The sequence below is a fragment of the Dasypus novemcinctus genome, chromosome 6 (genome assembly GCF_030445035.2).
Source record: "Dasypus novemcinctus isolate mDasNov1 chromosome 6, mDasNov1.1.hap2, whole genome shotgun sequence".
NCBI lineage: Eukaryota > Metazoa > Chordata > Mammalia > Cingulata > Dasypodidae > Dasypus > Dasypus novemcinctus.
In genome coordinates this window covers 4,191,337-4,218,060 of record NC_080678.1, presented here as the reverse complement: position 1 = coordinate 4,218,060, position 26,724 = coordinate 4,191,337, and the positions used below count along the sequence as shown (strand labels likewise).

At 67.3% G+C, this 26,724-nt stretch overlaps 2 protein-coding genes across 3 annotated transcripts in view; both read right to left on the bottom strand.

Annotated features, from left to right (window-relative positions):
* Positions 1-10,579: 10,579 nt before the first annotated feature.
* ADAM8 (ADAM metallopeptidase domain 8) lies at positions 10,580-20,912 on the bottom strand. The gene is made up of 24 exons (XM_058298085.2): positions 20,763-20,912; positions 19,769-19,872; positions 19,123-19,199; positions 18,905-18,983; positions 18,757-18,833; positions 18,314-18,497; positions 18,027-18,083; positions 17,885-17,953; positions 17,454-17,620; positions 17,251-17,332; positions 16,973-17,121; positions 16,506-16,683; positions 16,038-16,127; positions 15,732-15,921; positions 15,561-15,639; positions 15,278-15,428; positions 15,028-15,105; positions 14,184-14,268; positions 13,757-13,874; positions 13,294-13,465; positions 12,934-12,999; positions 12,685-12,735; positions 11,882-11,959; positions 10,580-11,394 (listed from the first exon to the last, which is right to left on the bottom strand). The coding sequence occupies exons 1-24, from the start codon at positions 20,806-20,808 to the stop codon at positions 11,362-11,364; spliced, it is 2,460 nt and encodes an 819-aa protein (XP_058154068.1). The 5' UTR covers positions 20,809-20,912; the 3' UTR covers positions 10,580-11,361.
* Positions 20,913-23,466: 2,554 nt separating this feature from the next.
* TUBGCP2 (tubulin gamma complex component 2) overlaps positions 23,467-26,724 on the bottom strand; it is a 47,140-nt gene continuing 43,882 nt past the window's right edge. For both annotated transcript variants that reach the window (XM_058298083.2, XM_058298084.1), the window contains exons 18-19: positions 26,089-26,252; positions 23,467-25,038 (exon numbers count right to left, since the gene is read on the bottom strand). In XM_058298083.2, the coding sequence (XP_058154066.1) occupies positions 24,906-25,038; positions 26,089-26,252 (297 nt within the window). In that variant the 3' untranslated portion in view covers positions 23,467-24,905. The remainder of the gene's footprint in view (positions 25,039-26,088; positions 26,253-26,724) is intronic.

The window sequence follows — 26,724 nt, the reverse complement described above, 5'->3', positions numbered from 1 at the left end:
TGTCTGCGGCCGCCCGCAGGGGTCCTGGCCTCTAGGCCTCTCCCGGGGTCCCACAGGTGCCCGGGCCGCTCAGCGGTGGGGGGCCACATAGGGTTTACGGGGCCGGCCTTGCCTGCGTCCTGCACAGTCCCCAGGCCCGGCCCAGCCTGTCTGAGGAGGAAACCGAGGCAGGACGGGGCGAGCCAAGGTCAGAGGGACTGGAGTGGCCAGAGTCGGCCGCAGGGCCCCCAGCCTGTCGGGGTGGGTCCTCCCCTGGCCGGGCTGAGCACCCCCAGGGGCCACGGGGGCTGGAGGGGTCAGCTGGGAGCAGCTGGGGCCCATGCGGGAGGGGGGGCAGGGGCCTGCGAGGGCCTGCCGAGACCCCCACCCTGAGCACCTCCTGCTGACTGACCGCTCCCGCCTCTGTGCCACTGGGACGCCCAAGGGGGCCGCGCCCTGGGGTGCTGGCCGCAGCTGCAGGGGCCTGTGGCCGGCCTCGTTCCTGCTGCCGCCACCTCTGCCGAGTCTGGAGGTTCTGAAGCGGCACCAGGGAGGCACGGGGGGCTGCACGGGGGGCGAGGCCCTGGGAGCCCCGCCCCGCTTCCCAGGCAGGGCCAGGCCCGGGAGGTCGGAGGGTCTCCACGGGAAGAAGGCGCAGCCCTGTGTGGCGCCGTGGAGGTGGCTGGGAGCGTACGTGGGTGTGCACACACGTGGCGGCTGTGCTCCCCGCGGGTGGGTGTGCGGGTGGGGGGGCATCACAAGAGCTCCCATGGAGGCGGTGGGCTTTGGGGTGGGCCCTGAAGGTGGATGGGGTGGACCAGCGAAGGGCACTGGGCGGGGGCAGCAGTGAGGACAAAGGCTCAGGGTATGTCTGGTGAGTGGGGGTGGCCAGGGAGATAAGACAGAGGGTGGCACATCCCCAGGGGGGAGGCATGGGGTGTTACAGCAGGACCAGCTCTCATCCCGACCGGCACGGGGCAGGACATGGGGTGCAGGCGGGTCTGGGTGCAGGCCAGATGGCCCCTCGGAGCATGCAGGGTGCGCAGTCCTCCCCCTGCACAACCCCCGGCCTGCAGCTCCTCCCACCCCCGCCCACCCTGGACCTGTGGTGTCCCCCTCACACAGTCCCCAGACCACCGTCCTTGCCTTCAGACCTGCCCTCTGCGTGGCGGCCCCAGGAGACAGCTGGTGGGTCCCACCGAGTGGCCAGTGACACCAGGAGGGGGCGAGACCAGGGGAGGGGGCGGGGCCCACAGGCTTCCCACACCTGCCCAGGTAGAGTTCCAGAGAGGTGGCTGGGACAAGGTCGGGAGAGGACGGGGGACGGGATGCCGGGCACTGGCCTCAAGGCACACCCCGAGGCCAACCCCCCATTTTCCCTGGAGAGGGCCTCGGTTAGACAGGGTGTGAGGCAGGCCTGGGGGGCCGGGGGCCAGCTTCTGTCGGCTTGGCCCTGTGGTTCGCCAGCGTGTCCTCAGTGCCGAATTCAGGGTCACACCGAAAGTGGGTTCCAGAAACAGGCGAAAAAGCAACAGGACTCTGCACACAGCCAACAGGTAAATTGTAAACGATTATGTTCATTTTTCCCAGGTATGAAACATTGTTACTACAGAAAACTGCGGGAGAGAAAGGAAACCAGCCGCCTGCCTGCTCCTGTACTTGTGTGTCCTGCCTCCCCTTACTTTTCTGGGGCACACCCCACCCCCTGATATATGGGGTACGTTCCCAAGAGCACCCACAGACTGGGGGCGCCACTGGCCTAGCGGGTTTGCTATTTGCAGTCTTGAAATAGTCGTCAGCCCCTTCCACTGCGGGGCGCCACGGCCCCCAGGGCAGCTTGGCCAGCTCAGGACCCTCGGCCAAGAGGAGTCGCCGGCTTCCCAAGGCCCGTGTTTGAACATAGGCCCTGGGGGAGAGCAGGCCTGACCCCGAGGTCCCCCAAGAGGCTGCCTGCCCAGGCCGGCTGCGCAGCAAGTGAGAGTGCAGCCGCCCACCCCCCGCCCCCGGGGGGCACCCCCCTGCGCCTTCTGAGCATGGCCTGGAGGGTCTGTGTCCCCCAGTGCAGTCCACACTGGGGCCGAGAGGCCGCCCGACGCCCCAGGAGGCATCCATGGCTCTTCTCAGCTGACCCCTCAAAGAGCCAGGTGTTGTGTTCTGCACAGCAAGTGCAGGTGTCACCTCGGGGCCACGCTCCGGCCAGGAGGTGCAGGCGGTCAGCTGGTCACCTCGGGCCACGCTCCGCCCAGGGCGTGCAGGCAGTCACCTGGTCACCTTGGGCCCCTCCCTGCTCAGGGGGCACCGCTCAGAGTCTGCAGCGTGGAGGCACAAACGCACTCGTGGCTCCATGAAGTGTGTGGTCCTGATGGAGGACGGGTCGGTGGTGTCCCCAAGGCCTCCGGACGAGCAGGGGCTCAGCCTCGCCCGAGCTCCGGGGCAGGCCCTGGCCTGGAGATGTCCTGAGGCACTGCGAGGACCCCCGGCGGACCTGCAGCCCGAGCCTGGGGCTCCTCTCAAGTCCCCCAGCCCCTCCTGGGGGCTCCTTCCCTACTTAGGCATTTACGCTTCAATCTCTGATGTCAGTTCCTTCTACCTGCTCTGCTAACTTGCTGCTTGAAGTTATTGAAAACGTTCTGACTTGAAGCAACTTTTTTAAGGTGAAGTTTTAAAGTAACTTACATGAAAGCACGCTGTTCAGCAGTGAGTTTCTAACTATCTCCAGTTGACCTTCTTTACCTCTTTTGTCCATCCCAGGGTCCTCCCTGAAAATGTCTTTTTTTAAACACTACATTATTTAACACATGCTAAAAGACGCCGGCCACAGAGCAAGCGCCCTGGCGCCCTGTTCCCAGCTAGAAACACCACCCAGCACGCTGGCCGGAGGCCTGCAGCCCTGGGCGCCGCTGGCTGTGTCCTCCCTCCCCACGGGGCCACGCCACCTTGTCAGGTTTCGTTCCGCCCAGCGGTGGCTTTATAACCCTTTGACAAAACCGTTCACGTTTTTCCTCTTTTCTGGAATTCTGAACGGTGATTCTACCATGTCTGACGCTTCGTGAGCACGTCTTTCGTGGCCAGTGCCAGCGGCTCTCCCTCCACGTGTGCCCAGAACCGACCGCTGCTCCCCCGATGCACCAGGGCCCCACGGTGGGGTCCCCTCTCCCAGTGGCTGGGGATGCCCTTGAGACACAGTGTCCCCCGCCTTGTGCTCAGTACCCCCCCCTTCAGCTCCCACCGCTCGAGGGAGGAGTCCACTCCCCTGTGACTGCTTCTCTTGCCCCAGGGCCTTTGCCCCTGCTGCTCCGTGAACTGAAGTGCCAGCCCACTTCCATCAGGCCTCCGCTGGAGACCCCTCGCAGCGGGCTTTCCTGGCGCCCCACTTCGCAGCCCTGGGCCTGTGCAGCTTGTCCTTCAGGCTCTCGTCCACTGGAGGGCGCAGCACCGCAGCGCCGGCATTTGCCTGCAGGGTGCTGGGGACACGCAGGAACGGTTGACCAGAGCAGAGCGGAGGGAACGGCGGCCCCGACGGCGGAGGCTCGAGGCGTGGCGCTGCCGGCCTCCGAGCGGCCTCGTGGAAGTCATGGGCCCCGGCTAGCGCGGGAGGGAGCCGTCAGGGTTGCCGTGCGCCCCGCTCCAGGGTGGCCTCGCCCTCAGACACGCAGTGGGTGCCGCAACACGGGCACAGGTCATGCCCTCCTCACGACTGCCGGCGCCGAGGGGCTGGCGGGGTCACCGCTCCCCCAGGCCACTGGGCACGGGGTTGGGGGCGGGCTCAGCCCGGGTCTGCGCGGGCAGGGGGTACCCCCGGTCTGCATGGGGGAAGGCAGGCGCGTCCTCTCCTTCCTGCTCTTCCTCAGCTTTCTGCTCAGGAGAGCTGGGAGCGCCTCAGCACCTGACGTTAGGGGCTGCCCCAGCAGCGGGGAGCAGCCTGGGTCGGTGCCCCCCCAGGAGGAAGACAGCGCCCCGGGACCGGCCAGGACATCTGGGTTTTGTTGTTCTGGGGGAAGGGAGAGTCCTTGATCATGTAGGAAAACAACTTAGTCAAAGAGCCGGAGGGTTTCTGGCTTGGCCTTCGGCATGGGCAGAGGCGCCTGCGCAGGGGACGCTTGGTCAGGGACGGCAGCATTGACCACGTCATCGTCTAATCAAGACGTGGGGCCTGAACTCTGGGGCAGGACCCTTTTCTGCTTCAATAAAAATTTACAAATCTTAGGTTGTATGTCACTGGAATAATTCCCATGGGAAGCGCAAAACCGTGAGCCCTGAGTGGACCCCCGGGCCGAGCATCCCTGTGACGCCGAGCTCCTGCGCAGGGGCCCACGCCACACTGCAGCCACGAGCGGGGGCCTGGCGGCTGGGGGGCGGTGGTGCCCCCGCCTTGCTGGGGGTAGGGTGCTGGCCTTCCGTCTTCCTCAGTGACCCCTGGGGCTTGGTTTTACCAACTGTTCCGGGCGCCGCGCCTGGGGGCCTGGCTCAGGGGCAGCCCCGGGGCTAAGTGGGGTGAGTTCCCAAGAGCAGGACGGTGAAGCCAGCAAACACCGCGAATCGTGGCCTCCGGGTTGGCTGGGGGGGTGGGGGGGGCGGCCCAGGCCCCCGTGGGGCTGATGCCAGGAAAGCCGGGCTCCAGCCAAACCCAGATGTGCTCACAGGGCCCCGTGTCCTCACCCTCGGGGAGCCCCCGGCCAGCCGAGGAGGGCACAGAGCCGAGACCCCTCACTGCCCTCGGCTGTGGGTGCCCCCGCTGCCCCCTTCAGTCCACCAGCCCCACAGACCCCCGCGCAGTGGTCGCTGTCCTCGAGGCAGGAAATCCCTGCTGGGGCTGGGGCGCCAGCATCTCCGTGGACACAAACCCCAAAACACTGTGGGCTGGCTCCTAAACCACAGCCGCCACTTCCACGCTCAGGCGGTCGTGACTCAGGCTCCGGCGGAGCGGTTTCTTAGAACTGTTGCTCAAACAGGATATCTCCTTGAGCAAGCCTAGGGGTGGCTGCGGAAGTAACCCCATCTCCACTTCCTGGAGGGGCCCAGACGCAGGCCCGGCCACCAGGGCAGGGGTCACCGCCCATTTGTGGCCAGAAACGCGCCACCAGAAGGTGGCTCCGGCGCTGGCGTGCGAGGGCTGCGCACAACACACGCCAAGGCCTGGCGGGCACCAGTGAGCCCAGGAGGCTCAAGACCCCCCTTCCTGAGGCGCCGGTGGGCCCAGGGCCCGGCAGCCCCGCCACCGAAAGGCCCGTCCGCCAGTGCCAGTGTCCCCGTGCCTTCCACCAGGGCTGCTCCCAGCTGGGCGAGGGGCTGCGGAGGCCTGTGGCGCTGTACTGGGGTGCCCCCGCCATGTCCCTGCAGAGGAGTGTCCTGGGCTGTGGGGCGGGGTTGCCTGTGCCCCAGGCCCGGGGCCGAAATGCTCCCTGACTCACGGGGAAGTTACGCTGAGCAACTCTGGGCGGCTGCCCCGCCTGTGGTCGCCAACGTTGCTCCCCGAGGCCCCCATGGGGCAGGGGAGGCCCAGGGAAGCCGCGTCTGGCCTGCGCCCCGTCCTCCACTCCCCGGAGCAGGGTGGGGTGGGGGAGAGGGGCTGAGCTGCTATGCCCCCCAGGCCTGGTGTGGGCCCCAAAGCTCGCCCAGCTGGGGTGGAGTGACCGGCACGGGGCCGCAGCTGCGCCTCTCCAGCTCTCTGGCTCTGCGTCCCTCGGCAGGCCCATCCCCACCGGCGAGTCCCACGGCCTCTTCCGCAGAGCTGCGGCTTGTGCGTGTCCCTGCCGACCCGCCCTGCGTCCCAGCTCTGTGAGGGCCCAGGCGCGCCCCACACGGGCAGCACGACGCCGACCCGGCACCCGATGGCCCAGGACTTTATTGGTTCCCAGCTCAGGAGGGTGGAAGCCGCAGGGCTGGAGGCCGGCGCCGGGCCTTCAGGTCCAGATGGGTCTCTGCGGGGACGCAAGCTTGAGGGACGGCGGCCGGAGCCCAGGGATGCCACACGGGACGAGCCCATTGGGGGCTTCGGGCGCTGGCCAGCGCGCAGGGCCTGGTCACCCGGGAGGGACCCTCGCCACGGCTGCACACTGTCACTGGGGCGCGGCCCCTCGTCTCGTCAGCTCCGCGATCCTCCTGTCTTTCAGCTTCACCAGGCGCTCCAGCCTGACCACCTTCATCTGCAAAATCTTCAGAGAACACGTCAGCAGCCCGAGACGCTCAGCCGCGGGAAGCCGCACGGGGCCAGTCAGCGGCCCTGGCCCTGGAAGGGACACCGCGGGGGCGGCTCTCCCTTCACAGTGGACCCAGCCACGCTGCCGCTGACCAGCAGGGCGGGCAGCCGGGCCTCCAGGACACCGACCGGCCCCAAGTGGCGTGTTCCGCAGGGTGAGAGCCACACCAGCTCGCTGGGCACGACCCAAAGCGACGGAGTGACCCGCCCCCCGCCCGGCCCCTCAGGGTACACGCCGAGCCGGTGCAGCGGCCCCCGCCCTCCCTGGGCACCGACAGCTCCCACGGGCACACAGACCACCACGCCGCCACCTGAAGCGGCCAGGGGCTCCCTCTGGTGTGACTCGTCAGCCCGCTCCTTCGGGCTTCCTCTGCTGTCCCCAGGTCACCCCAATTCCTGCACGGTCCTCGACCCCTGGCACACGTCTGCCCCCCCCACACGCACCCCTGCCACCCTGCCCACTGTCATGGGGTCTGGGGGCCACAGCCTGCGCTGCCCTAGTGCCCTGGAAACCCCCGGCAGGAGGGCACAGGCTGAGGCCCAGGGGGGTGGTGGCGTGAGGCCAGGCCCCGGAGTGCCCAGAGAGCCAGGGGGCTCACGGGGAGCACCAGGCCCTGTGCCTGTGGGGACCAGCGGGCCCCCCTACCGGAGCCCCACAGCCCAAAAGCTCCCTGCACTTCCCTTGGTGAGCAGCAGCCCCCCTGCCCGTGGCCCTGCTTGGGGGGCGCTGGGGGGCGTGCGGGTCCCTCATGCTTTTCTGTTTCTGGGGGTGCTTGGAAGATTCCGTAATTAAATTATTTTTAAAATAACCATACTGAATGTGGGAACCCCTGGCAGGGACCCCACCTGCCTGCCCATGGCCACACCCCACCCTGGCTGGCGATCCCAGCAGGCACTGGCGATGCCAGGAGACGCGTCAATGAGAGTGAGGGCCGCTCCTCGGGCCTGAGCCATACGGGCGAAGTCCGGCGGCCCGTACCCGGGCGAGAAGGGGCCCGGCCGGCCATACCCGCACTGTCTCCTGCAGCACGGCTAGCACCTGCTCCTGCTCCTGCTCCTGCAGCAGCCGCTGGGCCACGGGCTCCAGGCGCTCCGCGGGGTCCCGGCTGGAAGGCAGACAGCAGACACGCTGCCTTCACCCCAGTTGCCCACCGGCGAGGGGCACGCGGGGCGGGCTTGCGAGCAGACCCACCCTCCGCCAGCACAGCTGCCTGTCTCCTCGGGGGCCCCCTGACTCGGAAGAGTCCTCCTGCCGCAGGGTGCTGGGGGGCTTGGCAGGCCTGCAGGGAAAGCAAATAAAGCCAGCTTGGGAGAGGCCCTGCTCGGCATCAGCACGGGGAGGGGGCTTGCACCGCAGCGGCAAGGGTGTGGGGCCAAGGAGCCCCACCTGGAAGCTGCCACCCCGGCCCTCCTCGCCCCACCACCCACCCAGGTGTGGAGGGCACCTGCTCCCAGGTGAGGCGTCGTGGCCCCGCCCACACCTCCACAGGGACACCTGCGTGGGCGGGGCTCCCACCTCTGGGCTGGGGCACTACAGCATGGTGGGCGCAGGCCGCCCCTGGCCTGCCAGCACCGGCTCGGGAGGGTCCTGGGTCCTGCAGGTTGAGAGGCTGTCACCCAGACGCAGGCCAGGGGAGGGGCCGCCGCACCGCTGCCTGGGGCCGGGCTGGGAAGAGGACTCGCCTCGCAGGGTGGCCGACACCTCGTGCACGTCGGGGCACCACCGCCTGTAGGGGGCCCTATTGGCACCCACCCGTGTGGCCGTGGGGGGCGGGCTCCTGCCCAGGGCGCCCTCCTGCACCTTCTCCCTCAGCGCCCACAGGATGGGCTCCACGGCCCCGGGCGCACCGGAAACCACCCGGCGGATTTCTGCCTCGGAGACACAGAGTCGCAGCTTGTGAAGGACTTTCCTACAAAGGACGGGGTGACCCTCAGGGCAGGAGCCTCTATGCCCCAAGGGGCTGGCGGGTGGGGCAGGTGGGGAGCCAGCGGGGGGCAGGGGTTGGTTAGGCAGGGGCCGCCATCCGGGGCCACCAGAAGGGCCCGGGAGGACTCCCCTCGGATGCCCCGACTCCCAGGATGGTGCCCGGCTTTCCTGGGAGGCTGGACGGGGCCCTTCCTGCCCCAGGCCACTGGAGCGGTGCTGCCCCTGCCCCCATGGAGACCCGGCAGCCTGGCGGGCAGGGTACCTCCGAGCTGTGGAAGGCGTGCCCTCGCCTGGCTCCCCTTCTCCCTGCGCTCGGCTAGCGCACCTCAGATTCCTGGACTCCCAGCCCTTCCTGCAGCCTCCTGGGCCGTGGCTGGGGCAGGTGTTCTCCCCCACCCCTGCCTCCTCTGCCCCAGGGTCCCCTCCCCCCCGCAGCCCTCTAAGGTGCAAATCCCGTGCGAGCCCACCCAGGCCGCAGCCCTGCAGTGCTTCTAGCCCTACAAGGACACAGCAGGTCCTGCATGGCCTCCTCGCGCCAGGCTGGCCCCCCTTCTGGATTGGCTCCTTCCCTGGGACCCTTGCACCCTGGGTGGCCCCACCTGCTGCCCCCCCCCCCAGCTCTCAGAGTTCAGTGGGGTCCCCACCTCTTTTGGGCTCTGCCGACCGCCCCCACCTCAGGGGCCTGCCCCAGCTCTGCCTGGGTGCTCATCAGGGCATGCGCACCCCCGGGTTCTCACTCGACTTGTCGTTACTCCGGTTTCCCCGCTGGACTCAGCTTGGAAGCCGGGACCTGCTCACGCCACGTCTGCCTGGAGCAGAGCCTGGCACCCCATTGCTATCTGGAGCCCCGGGCGGGAGCCACCTCCGGCCGGCGCAGGGCAGCGCGCCTGCCTGTTGAGGGTGCTCCAGTTGCTCAGCTTCTGGTCGGTGTTGCTCGAGGGGACGTAGTTGTGCAGGTCCACGAGCCGGGGCTGGAAGTGCTTCACGACCTCGGCCAGCATCACTGTGGCCGCAGCACAGGGGACAGGGCAGGGTGAGCTTGGGGGCAGGCTGAGGGACGGCCCGTGGCCCAGTTAGGAAAGGGGCCAGCCATGTCCCCAGGCCATGAAGGGCACCCACCCTTGGAGGCCCCGGGAGCTGCTGGAGGGGGCCGCGAGTCCGAGCCCGGAGCCCCAGGCCCGCTAGGGGAGGATGCTGAGGGGCACCTGCAGGGCTCTTCCCGCAGCGCTGGAATGAGGCTGGAGAATTCTCCAGCCACCTCGCCGCCCTGCTGTCTTATTCATCAGGAGGAAAGGCCTGGAAAATGAGGTCACTGCAAGTGCTAACACGTGGCCTCAGGCGCGAGGAGCTGCTGCGGGACGGGCCGGGGCCCTGGGCTGCTTCCCACCAGCCCTCAGGTGGACTGTCCCCCACACCTCTTCCCACGCTCGCGGGGACCTGAGGAGCCGACTGCTCCCCGCGCGTGACCCCGCGACACCGCCCGGGGCGCCCCTCCCGCGCGCACCCCGTGCTCCTGCGCTGGGGTCGCCAGCGCCCTGCGGGGCCGGGCAGCCCTGTCCTGACACCCGCCCCTACTGGCCAGCGTCCGGCCGCCCGGGCCTCGGGGCGCTCGCCGCCGGGCCCGCCCGCGGCTTCCCCTCGAGCGGAGGGGGCCGGGCTGTCGAGCGGCCCGGCCGGCCTCGACGTCCCCACGCGGGGTCCCTCGAGACCCCGTCCGTTCGCCCGCCCCCACGCCTCACCGCCGTCGCTGAAGTCCCGAGCCAGGTGGCGCTTGGGGCGGCTGAGCGGGAGCGCGTCCAGCCAGGCGTAGAGGCCGCGCAGCGCGCCCGGCGAGGGCGGCGGGAGGCCCGGGGCGCTCGGCCCCGCGGCGCCCAGCATGGCGGGGTGGGCTCCCGGCTGGGCAACGCGACCGGAAGGGGCGGTGCGCCCGGCTGGTGGGTGGGTCGTTGCCGGGCAACGGGAGCGGAAGGGGCGGGACCCCAAGGCTGCTTGTTGAGTCGTTGCCGGGAGACAGAGCCGGAAGGGGCGGGGCCCAGGCTGCTTGGCGTGCTGTTGCCGGGAGACGGGGATGGCTGGAGGGCGGCGCTTCGCCTGGGCTCTGGGCCGGGAGGCCTCGGTTCCGCAGGTGCCCCAGCTCCTCCCAGCCCGCTGCAGGGCCCGGGGCACAGGCCTTACGGGCAGAGTAGTCTAGAGGGTTCTGACTGGATCCTTGACTGAGTCTCAGGCCCCCTGCCCAGTTTTCCCGCGGGGCCCAAAGGCAAAGAGGGGTGGTAGCCCCTCCCCGCAGGCTCAGCTGCTGACCTCGCTCCAGCCAGCCCCCTCCAGGGCGCAGGCCTTTCGAGCATTTTATATGCACCCGTCGTGGCTCTTCGGATCTTACTAAGCCCCCTTCACCTCCGTGGCTAAGGAGGAGAGCTTGTGATGAAAACCCAAGGAGAAAGGAGTAGTTTTATGTTACAAATTCACAGTATACGTTTCTTTTTAATATATGCTGGGTCTTTAATCTTATAAAAGTAACTGAACTACACATCATTTATTATGCATCCTTTCCATTGATTTAAAAAAAGACTGCCATCATTTAGAACTTGGTCAATTTAACCATAAAATACAGTTATTTCATTATTAAATAATCAATCTCAAGAGAAAATAGGGTCTGAAAACTGAGGCACTTGGAGTCAGGATGTAGATACAGTCCATTCACTGATATCCTCTTAGGAAAGGAAAACACCAAGGGCAAACTGGATGGTGAGGCGGGGGGAGCCCCAGCCAGCGAGGCCATTTATGACGTGCAATGTAAACACATGCCTGGAAGCAGAAGGGATGTGGCGCAGCCAGGAGGCAAGAGCAGAGCAGAGGCAGTCCCCTGGTCATCTGTGCACACAGCCCAAACACGACGGTCACCCCTGGAGACCACAGGTGCTGGGCAGGACGTGGCAACGTTGCTGAGGAGGGCTGGCCGCGGGGATCCTGGGAACACGTTCCTGAGGTGCGGAGCTGCAGGGGAAGGCCAGCCCTGCGCCCTGGGATGAGGGCCTCTTAGTTGGGCCTGGGTCCTAAGGAATGTGGCTCCTGGGTGGGGACTTCTCAGCCCTCAAAACGGGCCTTGGCCTCACAGGGAGGGAACGCTGCGGAGTCCACGCTGGCCGTGGGCCGAGCGGGCATCAGGCTGGTGTCCCAGTGCTGGTTCTTTCCACGTGAACACAGGCAGCTTGCAGACAGACGCAGAGCCCCCGCACCCGCGCCGGGGGTGCTCCAGTCACCTCCGCAGGACAGGGGGCTTCAGGGCAACCTTTGGGCCAACCGCCGTGGAAGAGGAAAAGAAACCGAGTCTACAAACCATCTGCTACAAAGGGCAGACGCTACTCGTTTCTTTTTGCATTTCTTAAAATTTAGATTCTAAGTTCATCCAACAATAATACAATGGCCCTGTCCACGACGATGACAAAGAGAGTCACAATATTAACACTTACACTTTATATAAATAAGGGGCTTTCTCACTTATACCAGTAGTTGATAGTCAGGAGACAGCAATGTTGATAGTCAGGAGACTGACAGATTTCAAAGTGGAAGTTAAAATAATCTTATAGCTAATGAGTTTCCACCTTTTCCAAATAACGATCAAAGCTTATCAATCAACTATCTGAAGAAGAAAAACTCCCGGCCCTCGGCTGGCAGCTGCGGGGAGCCAGCTGGGGGAGGCCGGCTCGCAGAGCTGGCCTGGGCAGGTGGCTCGGGCCTGTGGGGGGACAGTGGGGTGAACCGGGGCCAGGGCTCACCTGGGGTGGGACAGGTGCAGACCCTCCAGTGCCAGGCTTCACGGGAGGCATGGGCGGCGCAAAGGTGGGCTTGACGACCTGGAGGGGCAGGCACAGCTGAGGACGGAGCCACCCAGCCTGCCCTGGGACCCTCAGCCCACCTCTTCGTCCTTCCTGCAGCTGCCTTCTAGAGCCTTCCGGTGGATCCCCCCAAGGTGCCTGCCCCAGCTCCTGCCCTTGCTAAGCTCTCTGCTACTGAAAAACCCTCTGTGGCTGCCCCCTTCTCCCTCAGAATAAAGCCCACACTTGGCAGAGCCACCACTCTTGGACCCCTCCCCACCCTGTCCCTGCTCGCTTTCCCTCACTGCCCCTAACCCCCTCCCACATCACCCAAGAAAGCTCTTAAATGCCAGAATATGGGTCATTGGAAGCTCTAACACCAAGACTTAACTACTAAAACGTGCACTTCTTTGCATTTCAATTTTTCCCTACAAAGAAGGCTGGGATCTGTAAGAAAGGAGGAAAAGCAGACCAGGCAGAGCTGGGGCTCAGGACCCAGGGCTGCAGGGGAGAGGGAGGGGCTCAGGACCCAGGGCTGCAGGGGAGGGGGAGGGGCTCAGGACCCCAGGGCTGCAGGGGAAGGGGAAGGGCGGGGGGCTCAGGCCCTGGGGGCGCGCTGGGCGCGGAGGGCAGGCAGTTGGGCCCGCACTCTCATTTCCAAAGCTCCTTCCAAAGTCCCCAGTCTCAGGCTCACAGGGAGGGCCCAGGCCTTTGACCCACCGCCCTGCAGCTCTGACTCATGGGGGCTGGGGGCTCCCACCCACCTGCTTGGGCTTCAGCTCCACGGGAGGCTTAGTGGACGTCACAGATCCAAACTGATGGAGGGAGGGAGAGGCCGATAGGACCCGGCTTGCCCCTTCCCCAGCCCTGGCCGGCCCCTCCCCCACCCCGCGAGCCCTCCTTGGGGCTGACCCCCAACTCCTGGGACCCCGTCACCCGGGGTCCTGGGAGCGATGTCCCCAACTTGGGCCCACCCAACCAGCCATCCAACCCCGGGCTCCCAGCTCCCTCACCTGCTTCGGCTGCTGCTGGGAGTAGATGGGCACCAGGGGGGGAGGGGTGGACATGCTGGCCGGGGGCTGCAGGAGAGCGCGGGTGAGCCTGCGCCCCATGGGCAGGCTGCCTCCAGGGAAGGCCTGACCTCGAGGCTGCCCCCACCTCCCAGCGCCCCCCAAGTCTAGGATCTGAGGCCTCTGCACCTTCCACCAAGGAAGGCAAAGCAGCCCTGGTGTGGGGTCAGGGGGGTGGGTGGGGGGTTCCTGCTCCAGCCCACAGGCCGGCGGGGCCCCCAGCCCGGGTGGCGGGACCCCTGGACCGGTAGGCCCTCCTCAAGCGGACGGCGACCCCAGGGCCGCAGTGCCGGTGGTGCTCACCGCAGGGGGGGGCCGCGCAGGGGTCCTTGTGGAGGCCGGGGGCCCAGGGGGCCGGCTGCGGGAGGTGGCGCTGGCCGGCTGCGGGGGGCCTGTGGTGGGCGCTGGCACGCTGCCACCCCCCTGGTGGAACAGGGGGTTGGAGAGCCCCAGGTGGGCCTTGGGAGCCATGTTCCTGGGGGAGAAAGCCACAGGTGCGGCGAGCTGTCTTCAGGTCGAGGCTTGGCGGCTCTGGACACGGGGTCCTCCCGCATGCCCCCCCAGCTGGGGCAGGGCCCCTCCCAGCTCCTGCACCCCTGCGGCCAGCTGCACGGTGCAGGATCACAGCCGGGCGAGAGCGGGGGGGGTAGACCAGAGGCGCGGTCCCCCAAACCCAGGGCAATTCCTGCGTCCTCGTGCCCCACGGTGCACGCGGTGCGGGAGCCCTGGCTGGGGGCTCTTTGCTGTGCCCTCAGGCGCATCTCACCGCTTCTGGACGCCGCCCTGGGCCCTGCGACGGACCACGACGATGCCGATGCCGAGCAGCACGGCACCTATCAGGAGCGCCAGGGCCACCAGCACGCCCACCGGCAGGCTCCCGGACGCTGTGGGGACACACGGCGCAGCCCTCAGCGGAGGCTGGGGGCCAGGGCAGACACGGGGCTGGAGCGGGGGACCCCAGAGACTCGGAACCCTCCCCCGGGCTGGAGTGAGGGACCCCTGGGCTGGAGCAGGGGACCCCGGGAGCCTCAACCTCCTCCCCCGGGCTGAAGCGGGGGACCCTGGGAGCTTCAGCTCCCCCAAACCATCGTTTTCACAGAGTGGGGAGCACAGGCACTTGCCCAGACCCCACAAAGATGCAGGACCCCCCAGGCGGCTGAGACCCCACAGGGCGCCTGCGCAGGGGCTCCTACCTGCCTGCACGTCGGCCAGCAGCACTGCACAGTAGGGTGGGGCCCAGCCCTGGTGGCAGTGGCACTGGGTCTTGTGGTTGCACACCTGCGGGGACAGCCATCAGGGCAGGGCACGGCAGGCCGCACCTGCTCGCTGCACCTGGGCCCGTCACTGTGACGCCCCCAGACAGGTGAGCGTCAGGGCTGCCCTCGACATGCCGTCCGCAGCAGGGGCGGCCAACGTTGGACTGTGGGCAGGGACCCAGGCAGAGGGGGCCACGGTCGGCCGCTGGGCGGGGGGGGCACGCAGGGCCGGCGCAGCGTCCGGGCAGCCAACGCCACTGCCGAGGACCTGAGGCCAGCGGCCGGCGAGGCACCTCCATGGCGGGCTGCCCGGGGGCTGCGGTCAGGCCCCTCCTGCGATACAGCCTCGGCCTCTGCACGAGGCTGGAGCAGACTCGCCTATAGAATCACAATGCTGGGCACGTTCCAAACAGGGCTGCTCGGGGCCTCCTGCACCCGTGGGGGACGTGGGGCGTGTGCGTGTCCGTGAGAGCACGCGTGTATGAGGGATTGCGTGTGTGTGTGCAAGGGCACGCGTATGAAGCTGGGTGTGTGCGTGCACGTGTGAGGGGTGTGTGTATCTGTGCAAGCCTCTAACAAGCGCAAGCAGCTGGGGAGCGGGTGCTGCGGCGGGCAGTGCCAGGGGTCCCGACTGACGGCTCCCACATGGAGCCAAGGTCCCTGCCGGCTCCAGCCGCTGGCCCACCGAGCAGACCCCAGACCCCTGGCGCCCTGCCTGCCCCGCGTGTCCTGAGAATCCCACACCAGGCGGGCGGGGGCGCCGTCCGGGGGCCCAACGTACCCCATGGCTGCTGCACTTGGCGGAGCAATTTTGGGCTCGGTACACCTGGAGGTCCTCGCAGCGTCCTCTCCAGCAGACCTGGGGGGCGGGGGGTCCTCAGGTACCCACTGCTGGGAGGCGGCCTCGGCACCGTGCTCTCCGAAGTGTGCCCCGGCAGCCTGGCCCTGCCCCGGACCCCCTCACCTGGGGCAGGCACGCCTGCACAGCCGGTGCTGCCACGCCAGCGACACGCAGGTGGGCGGGCACTCACCTTGCGCTCCCCGCACCGGGTGCCATCTGGCACCGCCTCGTAGGCGGTCTGGCTTTCCGTGAGGAGTGCGTTGCAGTGATCAACGTGGCAAGACCCCCGCTCCGGTGGCTTCTGGCCCCCCATGCAGAACAGGATGCCACATTTGTTGATCCTGTGGATAGAGGGCAGCCGTGGAGCTGGCTCTGGGGGGACGCCGACCAGGGCTGCAGGGGCCCCGGCCATGCGGGCAGCCTCCCACCCCTCCCACGAGGATTGTGGGGACGCCTGCGGCCGGGGTGCTCACGGGCCTCTGGTGAGGATACGGCTACTGCAGGCCAGCGGGAGGTGGTAGGCGAAGCAGGTCTCCGGGGCTCTCCATGCACCTGGGGTGGGGATGGGGCGCAGGTGAGCGTGCCAACGAGGCTGCGGCCAGAGGGGCCGGCCGGCCCAGAGGGTGAACCCCCGGCTGCCTTACCGGGCCCCCACAGCTTCTGGCACTGCTGCTCCAGCGTGGGGCAGCGCCCGTCGTAGCAGTAGCCCCCGGGGCAGGGCGAGCCGTTCTCCTGGAAGGCGTCCTCCGGGCACCCCGGCCGCTGGCCGTCGCAGAACTCCTCGAGGTCGCAGGCGTCCTTGGGGGGCCGGCACAACTCACCAGCCGGCTTCACCTGCCCCCGGGAACAAGTGGGCTCAGCAGGAACAGCGGCCTCGGCACATCCAGGGCCGCTCCTCGCCTCGGGGTCCCCCAGCCCTGGTCTTGGGGTCCAGCTAAGCCCTGGCTCACCTTGCACCCTTGGCAGCAGGCGCCGTGGGCGCACTCGGCCCCCTCGGCCAAGCGGCAGGAGGTGGCGTTGCAGCAGGGGTTGTCGCATGCCTGCGGGTGGGGTGGTCAGGTCCGCGGGGGCCACACTGCCAGGACCCCACCTCAGTGGCCTGCCCAGCTCTAGTGAGGGCCCCCTGCTGGGTAGGGGCGGCAAGGATCCCCCAGCAGCTCTAGGAGGGGGCAGCAGGTAAACTGAGGCCCGACTTCTTCATGGCTGCGCCGCAGCCCCCCAAGGGCCTCTAGCCCCCAGGCCGCTGGGCTGGGGGCAGCACACGTGCGGTAGTGTACCCTGCCACCCCGCCCACACTGGGCCGAGAAAGGCTGGTGCAAGGGGGAAGCCCGCAGCGCGCAGGCGCAGGAGCGCGGCCTGGGCGTGGAGGGCCCCGCCCCTTGCTGCACCCCGCTCCTCTGCGCTGCCATGGGGCGCACCTCGGGCCGGCCGCAGTCACACTGCTCCCCGCGCTCCAGAAACCCGTTCCCGCACACAGGGCCGCCGACCAGCCGCTCAGGGTCCGGGGGGTTCTCCAGGCAGCCCGCCTGCGGCTTTCCCGCGAACGCCTCCAGATCCCCCACGCTGCAGTGGCTGAACGTCCTGGGAAACACGGAGCTGCCCGCGGGGCGCCCCGTCAGCAGGCGGGTCCCGGGAGGGTGCGCACCGCGGGGGCATCTGGGGGAGGGTGTGCCGGGCGCCGCCCCCAGCTCTGCAGCGACCCAGAGCTCCAGCCGCAAGGCGCGCGGGCCCCTCGGGGTCTGTGGCCATGAGCTGTCACCTGCCCTCCCCCCGGCTGCCAGGTCAGGACTGGACACTCGGCCTAGCCTGGGGGAGGGGTCCTGTGGGTGACCCCCAGGCAGGCGGGGGCGGGAGTCGCGCAGGGCCAAGGCGCCCACCGCCTCACCTGAGGCTGCTGGCCATGATGCAGCCGCCCTGGCGCCCGGGCACGGCGCAGTAGCAGCCTGGGATGTTCTCGTCGTGGTCCATGCCCAGGTTGTGGCCCAGCTCGTGGGCCATGGTGGACGCCACGCCCACGGGGTTGTCGCTGTGGTCCTGCCGAGGGACAGGGCTCAAGCGCGGCTGCCACCCTCCCCGCCCCCAGCCAGGCTGTTTCCCGAAACGCCAGCGCATCCAGGCACCCCTCGCCCCGCCCGCCCGCAGACCCCCCGGGGCTCCCCGCACCTGGTTCACAGCCCCGGAGTTGAGGGTGCACATGGAGGACACTTTGGCCAGTCCCACAGTGGTGCCGACAAAATCGATGCCCCTGGAGAAGCAGCCCGTGGTGGAGACCCTGGGGGCACAGGGGGCCTCCCTGGCGCTGGCCCCTCTCCCTGCTGTCCCTGGCGTCCGCCCCCGGGGCTGGGGAGGGCGGAGCCCGCCCTCACGTGATGAGCTGCACGTTGTCGTGCTGGTGCAGGGCCAGCTCCCTGGCCCGCCAGTCCAGGAAGGCGCTGAGCGTGTCCTCGCTCCGGCTGCTGACTGTGAACTTGTCCCTGCCGCTCCAGATCTCCAAGCCCACCAGCACCACGCGGAAGTTCAGGCCCTGGTAGAGCTGCGGAGCACAGGACCCTCTCCAGGCACTGCGCCCTGCGGGGGGCGAGGCCGGGGCGGGCGCGCAGCTGACTTGGCCAGACCGCGGGCTCGGGCGGGCTCGGGCGGGCTCGGGAAGCCCCCACCTGGTGGGCCTCTCCCTTCTCCCCAGGTGGCTGCAGCTGCTCCCAGGGTTTCTACCCGGCCGGACGGTGCCTGGCCCGAGTGGGCGCCAGCCGCCCCTCCCTCCAGCGGGCCTCCGGCGCGGCAGGACGCAGCCCCTCACCTTGTCCACGTGGTTCACCACCTCCATCACGCGGCGGCGCACGGCGTCTCGGCTGCCTGCCTTCTGGAACTGCAGGAGGCGGACCCTCAGGCCTGGAGCCCGGGGCTGCCCCTGCCCCCCAGCCCCCACCCTGACCCCTCACCTCTGCACTATCCGTGACCACGTAGATCTCCACATAGCGGGTCTCTCGGGACGGCGGCTGGCTCGGAGCAGGCAATGAGCGGCTGTGAGCCCCAGGCTGATTGGCCTCGGGCCCGGCCACCACCCACTGACCATCCAGGGAGGTCGGGAAGGCCCAGGCCACCGAGGGGCCCCTGCTGAGCACCCAGCCTCCTGCACGGGCTAAGGAGCCTTTCCTGCAGCTCCTGGGCGAGCCCCCAAGGCACGGGGACAGCAGGGGACAGGCTGGACATGGGGACGGCCCCTCACCCGGGACTTGAAGGTTGCCAAGGTGCGAGGCCCCAGGGTGTCCTCCAGGCTCTCGTCGCTGACCCCGCAGGTCCTGGCTTTCGGCTGCAGGTCCTTCTCCTGGTAGAGGGCGTGTGGCCCCTCCTCGCCACCCCCACCCAAGGGCTCGAGCAGGTGGACGGCAGAGCCAACCTGGAAAAAGCCCCTGCCAAAGGGGGGCCAGGTGCACAGTGGCTTTCAGGGCACTCCCCCTGCCGGGCAGAAGCCCACTCTGCACTGTAGGCTGGAGACCCCCAGCGCCCCGTGGGCACAGACGGAGGGGCCTGCCTCCCAGCTGGGAGGGCCTGCCCAGCCCTGCAGGACCCCCACGCGCCCGCCCCATCTGCCTGGCTGCTTCTCCGCAGGGCGAGGGAGAGTGCTGGAGGCCCTGCACTCCCAGGCAGGTCCCGGGAGTGCACACCCACCTGAGGCCATCGCAGGTGCTGACGCTGGCGGCCGAGTGCTGGTGGCCCTCCACGTGGCCCTGGTAGAGGCAGTGGTCCTGCGGGAGAGGGGGGTGAGGGGCTGCGCAGGCCCTTCCTGCGCCTCTCCCTGCACCCAGCGCACCCATACCTGCTCCTGTGGCTGCTCCGTGACCTCGGAGCCGTTGTCCGCTGTGTAGGTCTCCGCATACCGTGGGCCCAGCAGGTCCCTAGAAGAAAGCATGCTTGCTGTCCGGTCCCTCGGCAGGGAGGGGAGGCTGGGCAGGCTGCAGGGGTGCTGCTCTGGTGCGGGTGGAGGTGGGCTTGTGCTGGGGGCTCGGGCAGGTGGGACCCCAGGCCCCGGCTCACCTGTTCTTCCGCAGGTGCAGAGTGAAGTTGGACCCCTCCACCTGGAGCAGGTAGCGCAAGCTTTCCGGGTACAGGGCCTGGGCAAGTGATGGGGTCGGGGCCCAGGTCAGGGTCCTGCCTGAGGCCACGCCCAGCACGAGCCTCTGTGGGGCAGCCCACCAGGTCCCTCTCAGTTCCCGGGGAATCCCGGCCCCGCCCAGGTGCCCCGAGGGAGGTGTGTCACGTCCGTGGACACATGCCGGCATGCCACACGCAGTGAGCCAGCCGGTGACAAAGAGGAACCTCAGGCCAAGAGGAAGTGGGGAGCGGCGGGGCCTGCACTGCTCCCCTCCCCCTTGGCCCCAGCCTGGGCTGGCAGGGGTCCGGACAGGCCGCCTGGTTCCAGGCCCTCCCTCGCGGCCCCCACCTCCCTGGTGCCCAGTGTCTGTCCACAGGGCAGGGCAGGAGGAAGGAAGCAGGTGAGGCAACTGGCAGCACCCGGAGCCCCACCCAGGACAGAGGCGGGCGCACCCGGGGCAAAGCCCCCCAGGGATCTGTTGAATGCAGCCTCTCCCACAACCATGGACAGCCCACCTCAGACCCAAAAGCCAGCCCCGGACATCGGCCGGGACACAGGGCCAGCAGCACCCAGAGAGGCCGGACTTACCGAGCCCAGGGGCAGCGCCCTGCGCTCCCGGGGTCCTCGCAGGCGCTGGGGCTGAACCACGGTGTACCGCTCCACGTGGGCGAGGGGGGGCGCAGAGGCCATCACTGTGGGAGGGGTCAGCCAGGGGGGCGGGCCTGCCCGTCTACCCGGCACTCCCCGCCCCCACGACCCAGCTAGGACAGAGCGCCCACCCGCCCACACCTGTCCCAAAGCCCCCTGCCATGGCTCTGATGACACGAGACAGAGCTGGACCCCAGCCCAAGTGGGGGTCCCGTAGTGAAGACCACAGGTCCCTCGGCCCCGCTCTTCCTGGGTCCCTCCCCTGGGGTCTGGAACTGAGTCCCATGGGCCCTGCGGGTCGGCACGCCCGGCACCCAGAGGTGCCCTGACCTAACGGGGTGACATAACTGCATCTAGTGGCTTGGGTGGGGGCTAACGGCCTCCCGCGGGCGACTGCTGAGGGAGCGCTGCCTCAGGGGACCAGTCACACCCGAGTCTCGAGTTTTTGAGTTTGAATCTCGAGTTTCCAGTTTCGATGCTTTTGAGCCTGCCGACTGGGGGGGCCCCAGGCCCAGGGAAGTGCTTTCTCTTCCTCTTTTAAAAGGTGAATGACGTTTTTGCACCCCCGAGATGTTTCAAGCCTCAGGAAACCAGAGGAGGAGAGGCGGCAGGGAGGGCCGGGGCGTCCCCAGAAGGGTGAGGGGGGCGCACCTAGGCACCCCCAGCTCCTCGTCCCCACTTGCCAGCCCGCCCAGAAGGTCCCCGAGAGTGGGCAACCCCCCAAGAGCACGGACGGACCCCAGGAGGGAGAGCGCGTGGAGCCGCCCTGGCCGGCCAAGACCGGGAGCAAAACTTCCCTCCTGGCTCCCTCCCGGGGGTCCCAGCCCCGGCCTCCGCGGAATTAGCGCCCGGGCCGGGACCGGGGCGCGGCCCCGGCGAGCCCAGCCCTGCCCCGCGCGCCCCAGGACGGCGGCTCGCGGAGCCGGGCACTCACCTTGCAGCCAGAGCGCGCCGGGCAGCCAGAGCGCGAGGGCCCGCATGGCCCGCGGAGCCGCGGACGGCCGGGCGGGGCCGCGCGCCGGGAACGAGGCTTGCGGGGCCGCGGCTGGAAGCGGGACGCCGTCTGGCCCTGCGCCGCCCGCCCGGCAGCAAAGCCGCGCCCGCCCCGCGCCCGCCCCGCGCCCGCCCCGCAGCCAATCGGCCCCACGAGCGGCGGCGGGGCGGCACCCCTCCTCGCCCCTCCCCGCCCCTCCTTCGCCCGCGGCTGCGGGGGCTTCCCCGAGAGCTGACCTGCTCTCCAGCGGGCCTCCGCCCGCAGCCCCTCCCCGAAGTGCTTCCTGGGGAAGGGGCTCTTGCGGGAAGGCGGGTCGCCCGCGGGGCTGCAGCCCCTGCGGAGTCAGTCCCGGTTGGTGACTGGAGCAGCATCAGCGCAGGCCGAGCTGATGAAGGCCTTTACTCCATTGGTGCCGGGTAGTGTCCTCCCCACCGGCCCTGAGCTAAGGGGCTGCCCCTGGACCCCTGCCCACCCCCGGGGCCTCGCCTTTCCTCCGGCACTGGCCGAGCACAGCCCTCATTGCCCTCCTGTTTTTTACTTTTTTAAAAGATTTATTTATATATTTCTTCCCCCCCCCCCCCCCCCAGTTGTCTGTTCTGTGTCTATTTGCTGCATCGTCTTTTGTCCGATTCTGTTGTCAGCAGCACAGGAATCTGTTTCTTTTTGTTGCGTCATCTTACTGCATCAGCTCTCCGTGTGGGCAGCGCCATTCCTGGGCAGGCTGCACTTTCTTTTGCACCGGGTGGCTCTCCTTATGGGGCGCACTTATTGCACTTGGGGCTCCCCTATGCGGGGGACACCCCTGTGTGGCACGGCACTCCTTGCACGCATCAGCACTGCGCATGGGCCAGCTCCACACGGGTCAAGGAGGCCCGGGGTTTGAACCGCAGACCTCCCATGTGGTAGATGGAAGCCCTATCCACTGGGCCAAGCCTACTTCCCTCATCGCCCTCCTGGGCACCCCTTCTCACTCCAGGTCCAGGCAGTGGAGGGGCCTGCCCTGGGCCGGGGGGCACGTTGAGCCAGGTCAGAGGTCAGAGCCTTCCCCGCGTCCAAACTCAGGGCCGCCCGGGCCGCGGGCAGAAAGCCACTGGTGGGCAAGGCCGGGGTCTGGTGTGGCCCACGCAGGGCTGGGGGTTTTGGACTAAGGTTGGTGAGGGGAGGTGGGTGGGGCCAGCCGCAGGCAGGCGGCACCCCGTCTCCGTGCACAGTCGGGGCAGGGGCGCAGGAACCCGGCATGGGCTGGCAGGAAGTGAGGGGCCTGGCAGGTGACGGAGGGGACCCCTGAGAAGGGGAAGACGCGGCCCGGGAAAGTACCTGGTAAGACTCCATCCGGCAGGTTCTGGAGGTGGGGGCAGAGCTGCTCACGGGCCAAGTGACCCCCGGGCGGTGCTGCCCAAGGGCTGGGGAGGCCGCCTGCCCCGTGGCCAGGCCTGCACCTCCCGCGCTGGTGGACTGCCTGTTGTCCCTTCCCACGGAGGGGATGGCGCCCCACCCAGGCTCCCCGCCAGGACATCTTCCGTGGCTGCAGGCAGCAGCGCCCCCCTAGAGCTTCCAGGCGGTGGCCCCTGTGCGGTTTGCTGCTCAACCAGTGCGGTGGAGCGGCTGACCCGCACCTCCCCAGCCTACACCAGGCGCAGGGGGGCAGTGGTCCACCCTGGTGCACCTCCTGGTGCAGAGAGAGAGGACCTGGACCCAAGTCCAGAGCAGCTGCCTCCACGGAGGACGGCTCCTGGCAGGGAGGTGGAGGGCGGGGCATCGGGGCTGCCGGTGGTCCCCAGGCCAAAGGTCAAAACTCAAGCGAAAGGCTGGGAGGAGGTGCCGCAGCGGTTGAGCTGGGGTGAGGGGCACCCCCACGTGGCCTTCAAGGAGGCAGACGAAAGGCTGCAGGGCACTGGGGAGTCCTCTCCGAGAACCCCCTCTGCCACAGCCCCCGAGGAGCACCCCCTGCCGGCTGTGAGCAGCGTAGGAGCTGGGATGGGGCAGCGGCAGGCTGCCCGTGACTTTAGGAGTGTGGCTGCGTTCGAAATTGACGCCATGCAAACCAAAAGCCCTCCTGGTAACTGTTCCTTTCTTGGTCGAGCCCACGTTACTTAAGTGGAGCACACAGGCCCTGCGCACACAGCGCTGAGGGAAGCCCAGAGGGAGCTGGCAGCCCCACGCCGAGCACCTGACTCCACTCCCTCGGCTGCGCAGAGGCTCCCCACTGTGCAGGGCCTCCAAGCAGAGCTGAGGACCCCGAGCCGGGGGCTGGCCGGCAGGTGCCCTCCTCCAGGCACAGGGGCTTGCTGTGTTCACTCACGTTGAGCTGCGCGAGCAGTTAGGTGGCAGCGGCCTGGGCAGCGGGAGGTAGGACTGAACCCACAGGACGGGGTGAAGAGTGCCTGGAGCAGAGGGCCCCTCGGGCATCTCCTAGTGCTGCCACGTCCTGACTGGAGTCCACGGGAAACTGCAACAACCCAGTCCAAGCAGGACTAACCATGGCCCAGAATCTTCAGGAATGGAAGTTTGGGTCACCCCACCAGGCAAAGAACCACGGCCAGCCGAAGTGCTTGCTGAGGTTACGGAACCATGGAATGGGCAGTGGAAGAATGTAGTGACAAATGTGAACTCTGACCACATGAACAGCTACAGAGACGAGGACTGTAATGCTCAAGAATCTCCTTTCATTATGATTGTATATGTACACAAAACGAATGTTTTTTTCCCCAAACTTTCCCCTTATCACACAAGTTATATCTGTTTCATGTCATAATATTTGAGGATGTCAAGTCTGAGAGGAATAATACCCAAGAACTTTCACCCTATTCTGTATGGAATGAATGCATTTCTGGTTGTACGCCACAGAGTTGAACATTGTTAGGTGGAAATCTATACATATATGCGTGTCTATTATTGTTTTTACTTAGAGACTAAGTAAGGTTTGAGGTACTGTGTATGGCTGCTGAGTTGACAAGGGGTGGACTGTGATGGTCAGGCTCTTGTGTCACCGCGGCCAGGTGGTTGTGCCCAGTTGTTTGGTCAAGGAAGCACTGGGCTAATGTAATACGAGGGCTCTTAAAGACTTCAGGCACCACTGACTTGACTGCAGTGGTAAATCAGACAGGTGGTTATCATTACATCAATCAGGGAGACTGCCATCAGCAACGAGTGACCCTTAGGTCAATCAGCTGAATCCCTTAAAAGGGGAAATAATTCCAGCTTTGAGTGAGAATTTCCCAGTTGTCTTTAATAGCCAACATCTCCCAGAGCTCGTCAAGGACCTTCACTGGACTTTCACTGGAGCCCGTTGCAGCCTGCAGACTTGTGCGTCCCCACAGTCAGGTGAGAGACTCATAGAATTGCATACTACTGATAGGTATCTCTTGTTGATCCTGTTTCCCTACAGAACCCTGACTAACACAGCTTGGTACCAGGAGCACACGAGGGGGCAGAGTCCACAGACTGGCATGTGCAGGAAACAGCACAGCCGCCACCAGCCACCCTCTGCCGCGTGAGCGCCGTGTGATGGGTGCCGCTGGGGACCCCAGGATGCCAAGGGGCAGCGTCCAGCCAGTCTCCCTGCAGCGGAGGGCCCTGTTCACGGAAGGGAGGGGAGGGACTCCTGCCCCAGGCCACTGACCTCTGCCTCTGCACTGCAATGAGGAACCTGGCCTTGGCGAGCCCTCCAGGAGGAACGCTGCTGCCCCAGGCTGTCGGGCGCAGATCATTTTCCGGATCAGCCGACGGCCCCTTCCAGAGCTCAGCCCCAGCTTCCCAGGGCAGGGACCAAGATGAGTCCAGGCCCCTGGCCCCAAGCAGGGCCCTTCTTGTTCTCTTGCGGGTTTCCCAATTGTCACGTGTTTGCACGTTTTCTTGGCTTGAGCACGAAATGCCAAACTAAGCCAGTTCTTAAAAGCACCCGGGTGAGTGCACGGAGACACCACCGGCCAAAACCCGCAGGTCAGGGAAAAGAGAGATGGGCAGGGTCGGCAGCTGGGACTCTGTTTAATGAGAGCGGCCGCTTCTGAGCTGGTGAGAGCGCCTGAGCGCGTCTGTCCTGGAGGCTGCTGGCCCCTGGGGAGCCCCGTCTCGGCTGCCGGCTCACTGTGCAGGGACGGCGACTCTGGGCGCTGGTGCCGGAGGCCCACGCGGGCCGGGGCCAGGGCTGGCCCTCTGGCTCCTCTCTGCTGACAGGCGCTCCAGGCGCTCTGTGTAAAAGCCGTTGAAGTCCAGCCTGGGAGCAAGCAGAGGCACGGGTTGAGCTTCCTGGAGGCGCAGAAGAGCCGCCGTGGCCCTTCGCACCAGCCTGCGGCCGTGGGAGCAGAGCGGCGGGGGCCGGAGGCAGCCCTCTCCCACCCTGAGGGGCGCCAGGCAGTGGCAGCCGAGGCAGCTGAGGTGGAGCGTCCTCTCCACATGGGCTCCCGTCTCGGGAGCGCTCAGCGGCTGCTCTTGAGCAACTCTGAGGTTGAAACATCAGTGGGAACAGACGCAAAACCATCTGTTACACAGACGCGTCCCAGAGCCTGCGGTGTTCGGGTCGGCACCGCAGCCTCCTGAGCTGAGCCGGGGGTGGGGGCTGCAGGGGGCCCGCTGATCAGCACCGATGCCACGCCAGCAGACAGCCCTGGGACCCCCAACTCGCCAAGGCACTGCCCGTGGGAAGTGGATGCTCCCATTCGGGCAGGGCCACCACCTCCGGCCCTGCCTGCTCTCCCACCGAGCCGTGAGCCGGGGTCCCCAGGCACAGCTGCAGGTGTGGATGCGCCTTGGCCCAGCCTCTCGGCTGTGGCGGCCCCACGTGGTTCCCAACCCCCTCTGCATGTCCAAACCCCTACCCTGACTACCCCCAACCCCTGAAGCCCCAGTCGGGGCTGGGGCCCACCGTGCAGGCACCCCCTTCCTGCCCCCACTGCTCTCGGATGGGCAGGGCCCTTCCACAGTGTGGAGCACACAGGAAGCCCTTCCGCCCCGAGGGGCACCGCCACGCTCCGCCCTCGCTGCGTCCTCCCCGCCGGCCCTGCCCTTCCCCTCACACCCCACGCCCTGGATGGCCCCCGCCTGTGCTCACTGGGGACCAGCTGGGCCTGTTATCGGGGCCCTCCCAGGACCATCCCACCCCGAGGTAGGGACAACTCCCAAAGGGCTTCCCAAGAGCTGGTGGGATGCAGGAGGGAGGAGAGGGGGGAGCGCAGCCCGGGAGGGAGGCGGGGATGCGTCGAGGGCCAAGCCACAGGGGCAGGCCGGACCCAGGGGCTACCAGGGGCTCGGGGCAGAAGCCGGCTACCTGGAGATGACGCTGGCCACGGCGTGCTCGCAGTCGCTCGTGCTGTACACGCTCAGTCGGGCCAGGAGGTCAAGCAGGTGGGCCGAGAAGTTCTTGTCGAACTTGCCGATGGTGGCCTCGAAGCCTGCGGTCAGCTGCGGGGTGTCCACGTGCTCGGCCAGGCACTGCAAGGAAAGCCGCCAGCCCTGCAGACCCCGCCCGGCCGAGCCCCTGGCCCAGCCTCTGCACACTGTTCTGTGCAAGTTTGTCCCCTTTCTCATCTTTTTTAAAAATTCTGATTTGAAAAATGGATCCCTGGAAGTTTTCACATGATAAAAAGTAAAAAATTAGAGTATCATTAAAAAATGCCTGAGACTCAGACACTTTACAAACGGGGACCCTCTTGTCCACACACGGTGACGGAGGTTTCTCCAGGTCCCACTTTAGGAAAAAGGGCCAGAAGCCGGCGGTGGCCGCGCCTCGGTCCCGTCACTTCACAGCGTGCTTCCCGGGCTCCTCTGCACAAGCCAGGATGCGCCTGCAGCCCGCCCCTCGCCTCCAAGCTCTCGCTGCCCCTTGGCCGGCTCCAGGGACCCCAGAGCCTGTCCTCAGGTGAGCCGGCCCTCGGCTGGTCAGGGCTGGAGAGCCACCGGCCAT

What these genes read in the sequence shown, in the direction of transcription:
- ADAM8 (XM_058298085.2), bottom strand. Translation starts at nt 20,808, where the DNA reads ATGCGGGCCCTCGCGCTCTGGCTGCCCGGCGCGCTCTGGCTGCAAG. An exon ending in CGGAGCAGCCACAGGAGCAG is followed by an intron (nt 18,834 to 18,904) that starts GTATGGGTGCGC and finishes CCTCTCCCGCAG; the next exon opens with GACCACTGCCTCTACCAGGG. An exon ending in GACAACGTGCAGCTCATCAC is followed by an intron (nt 17,333 to 17,453) that starts GTGAGGGCGGGC and finishes CTGCTTCTCCAG; the next exon opens with GGGCATCGATTTTGTCGGCA.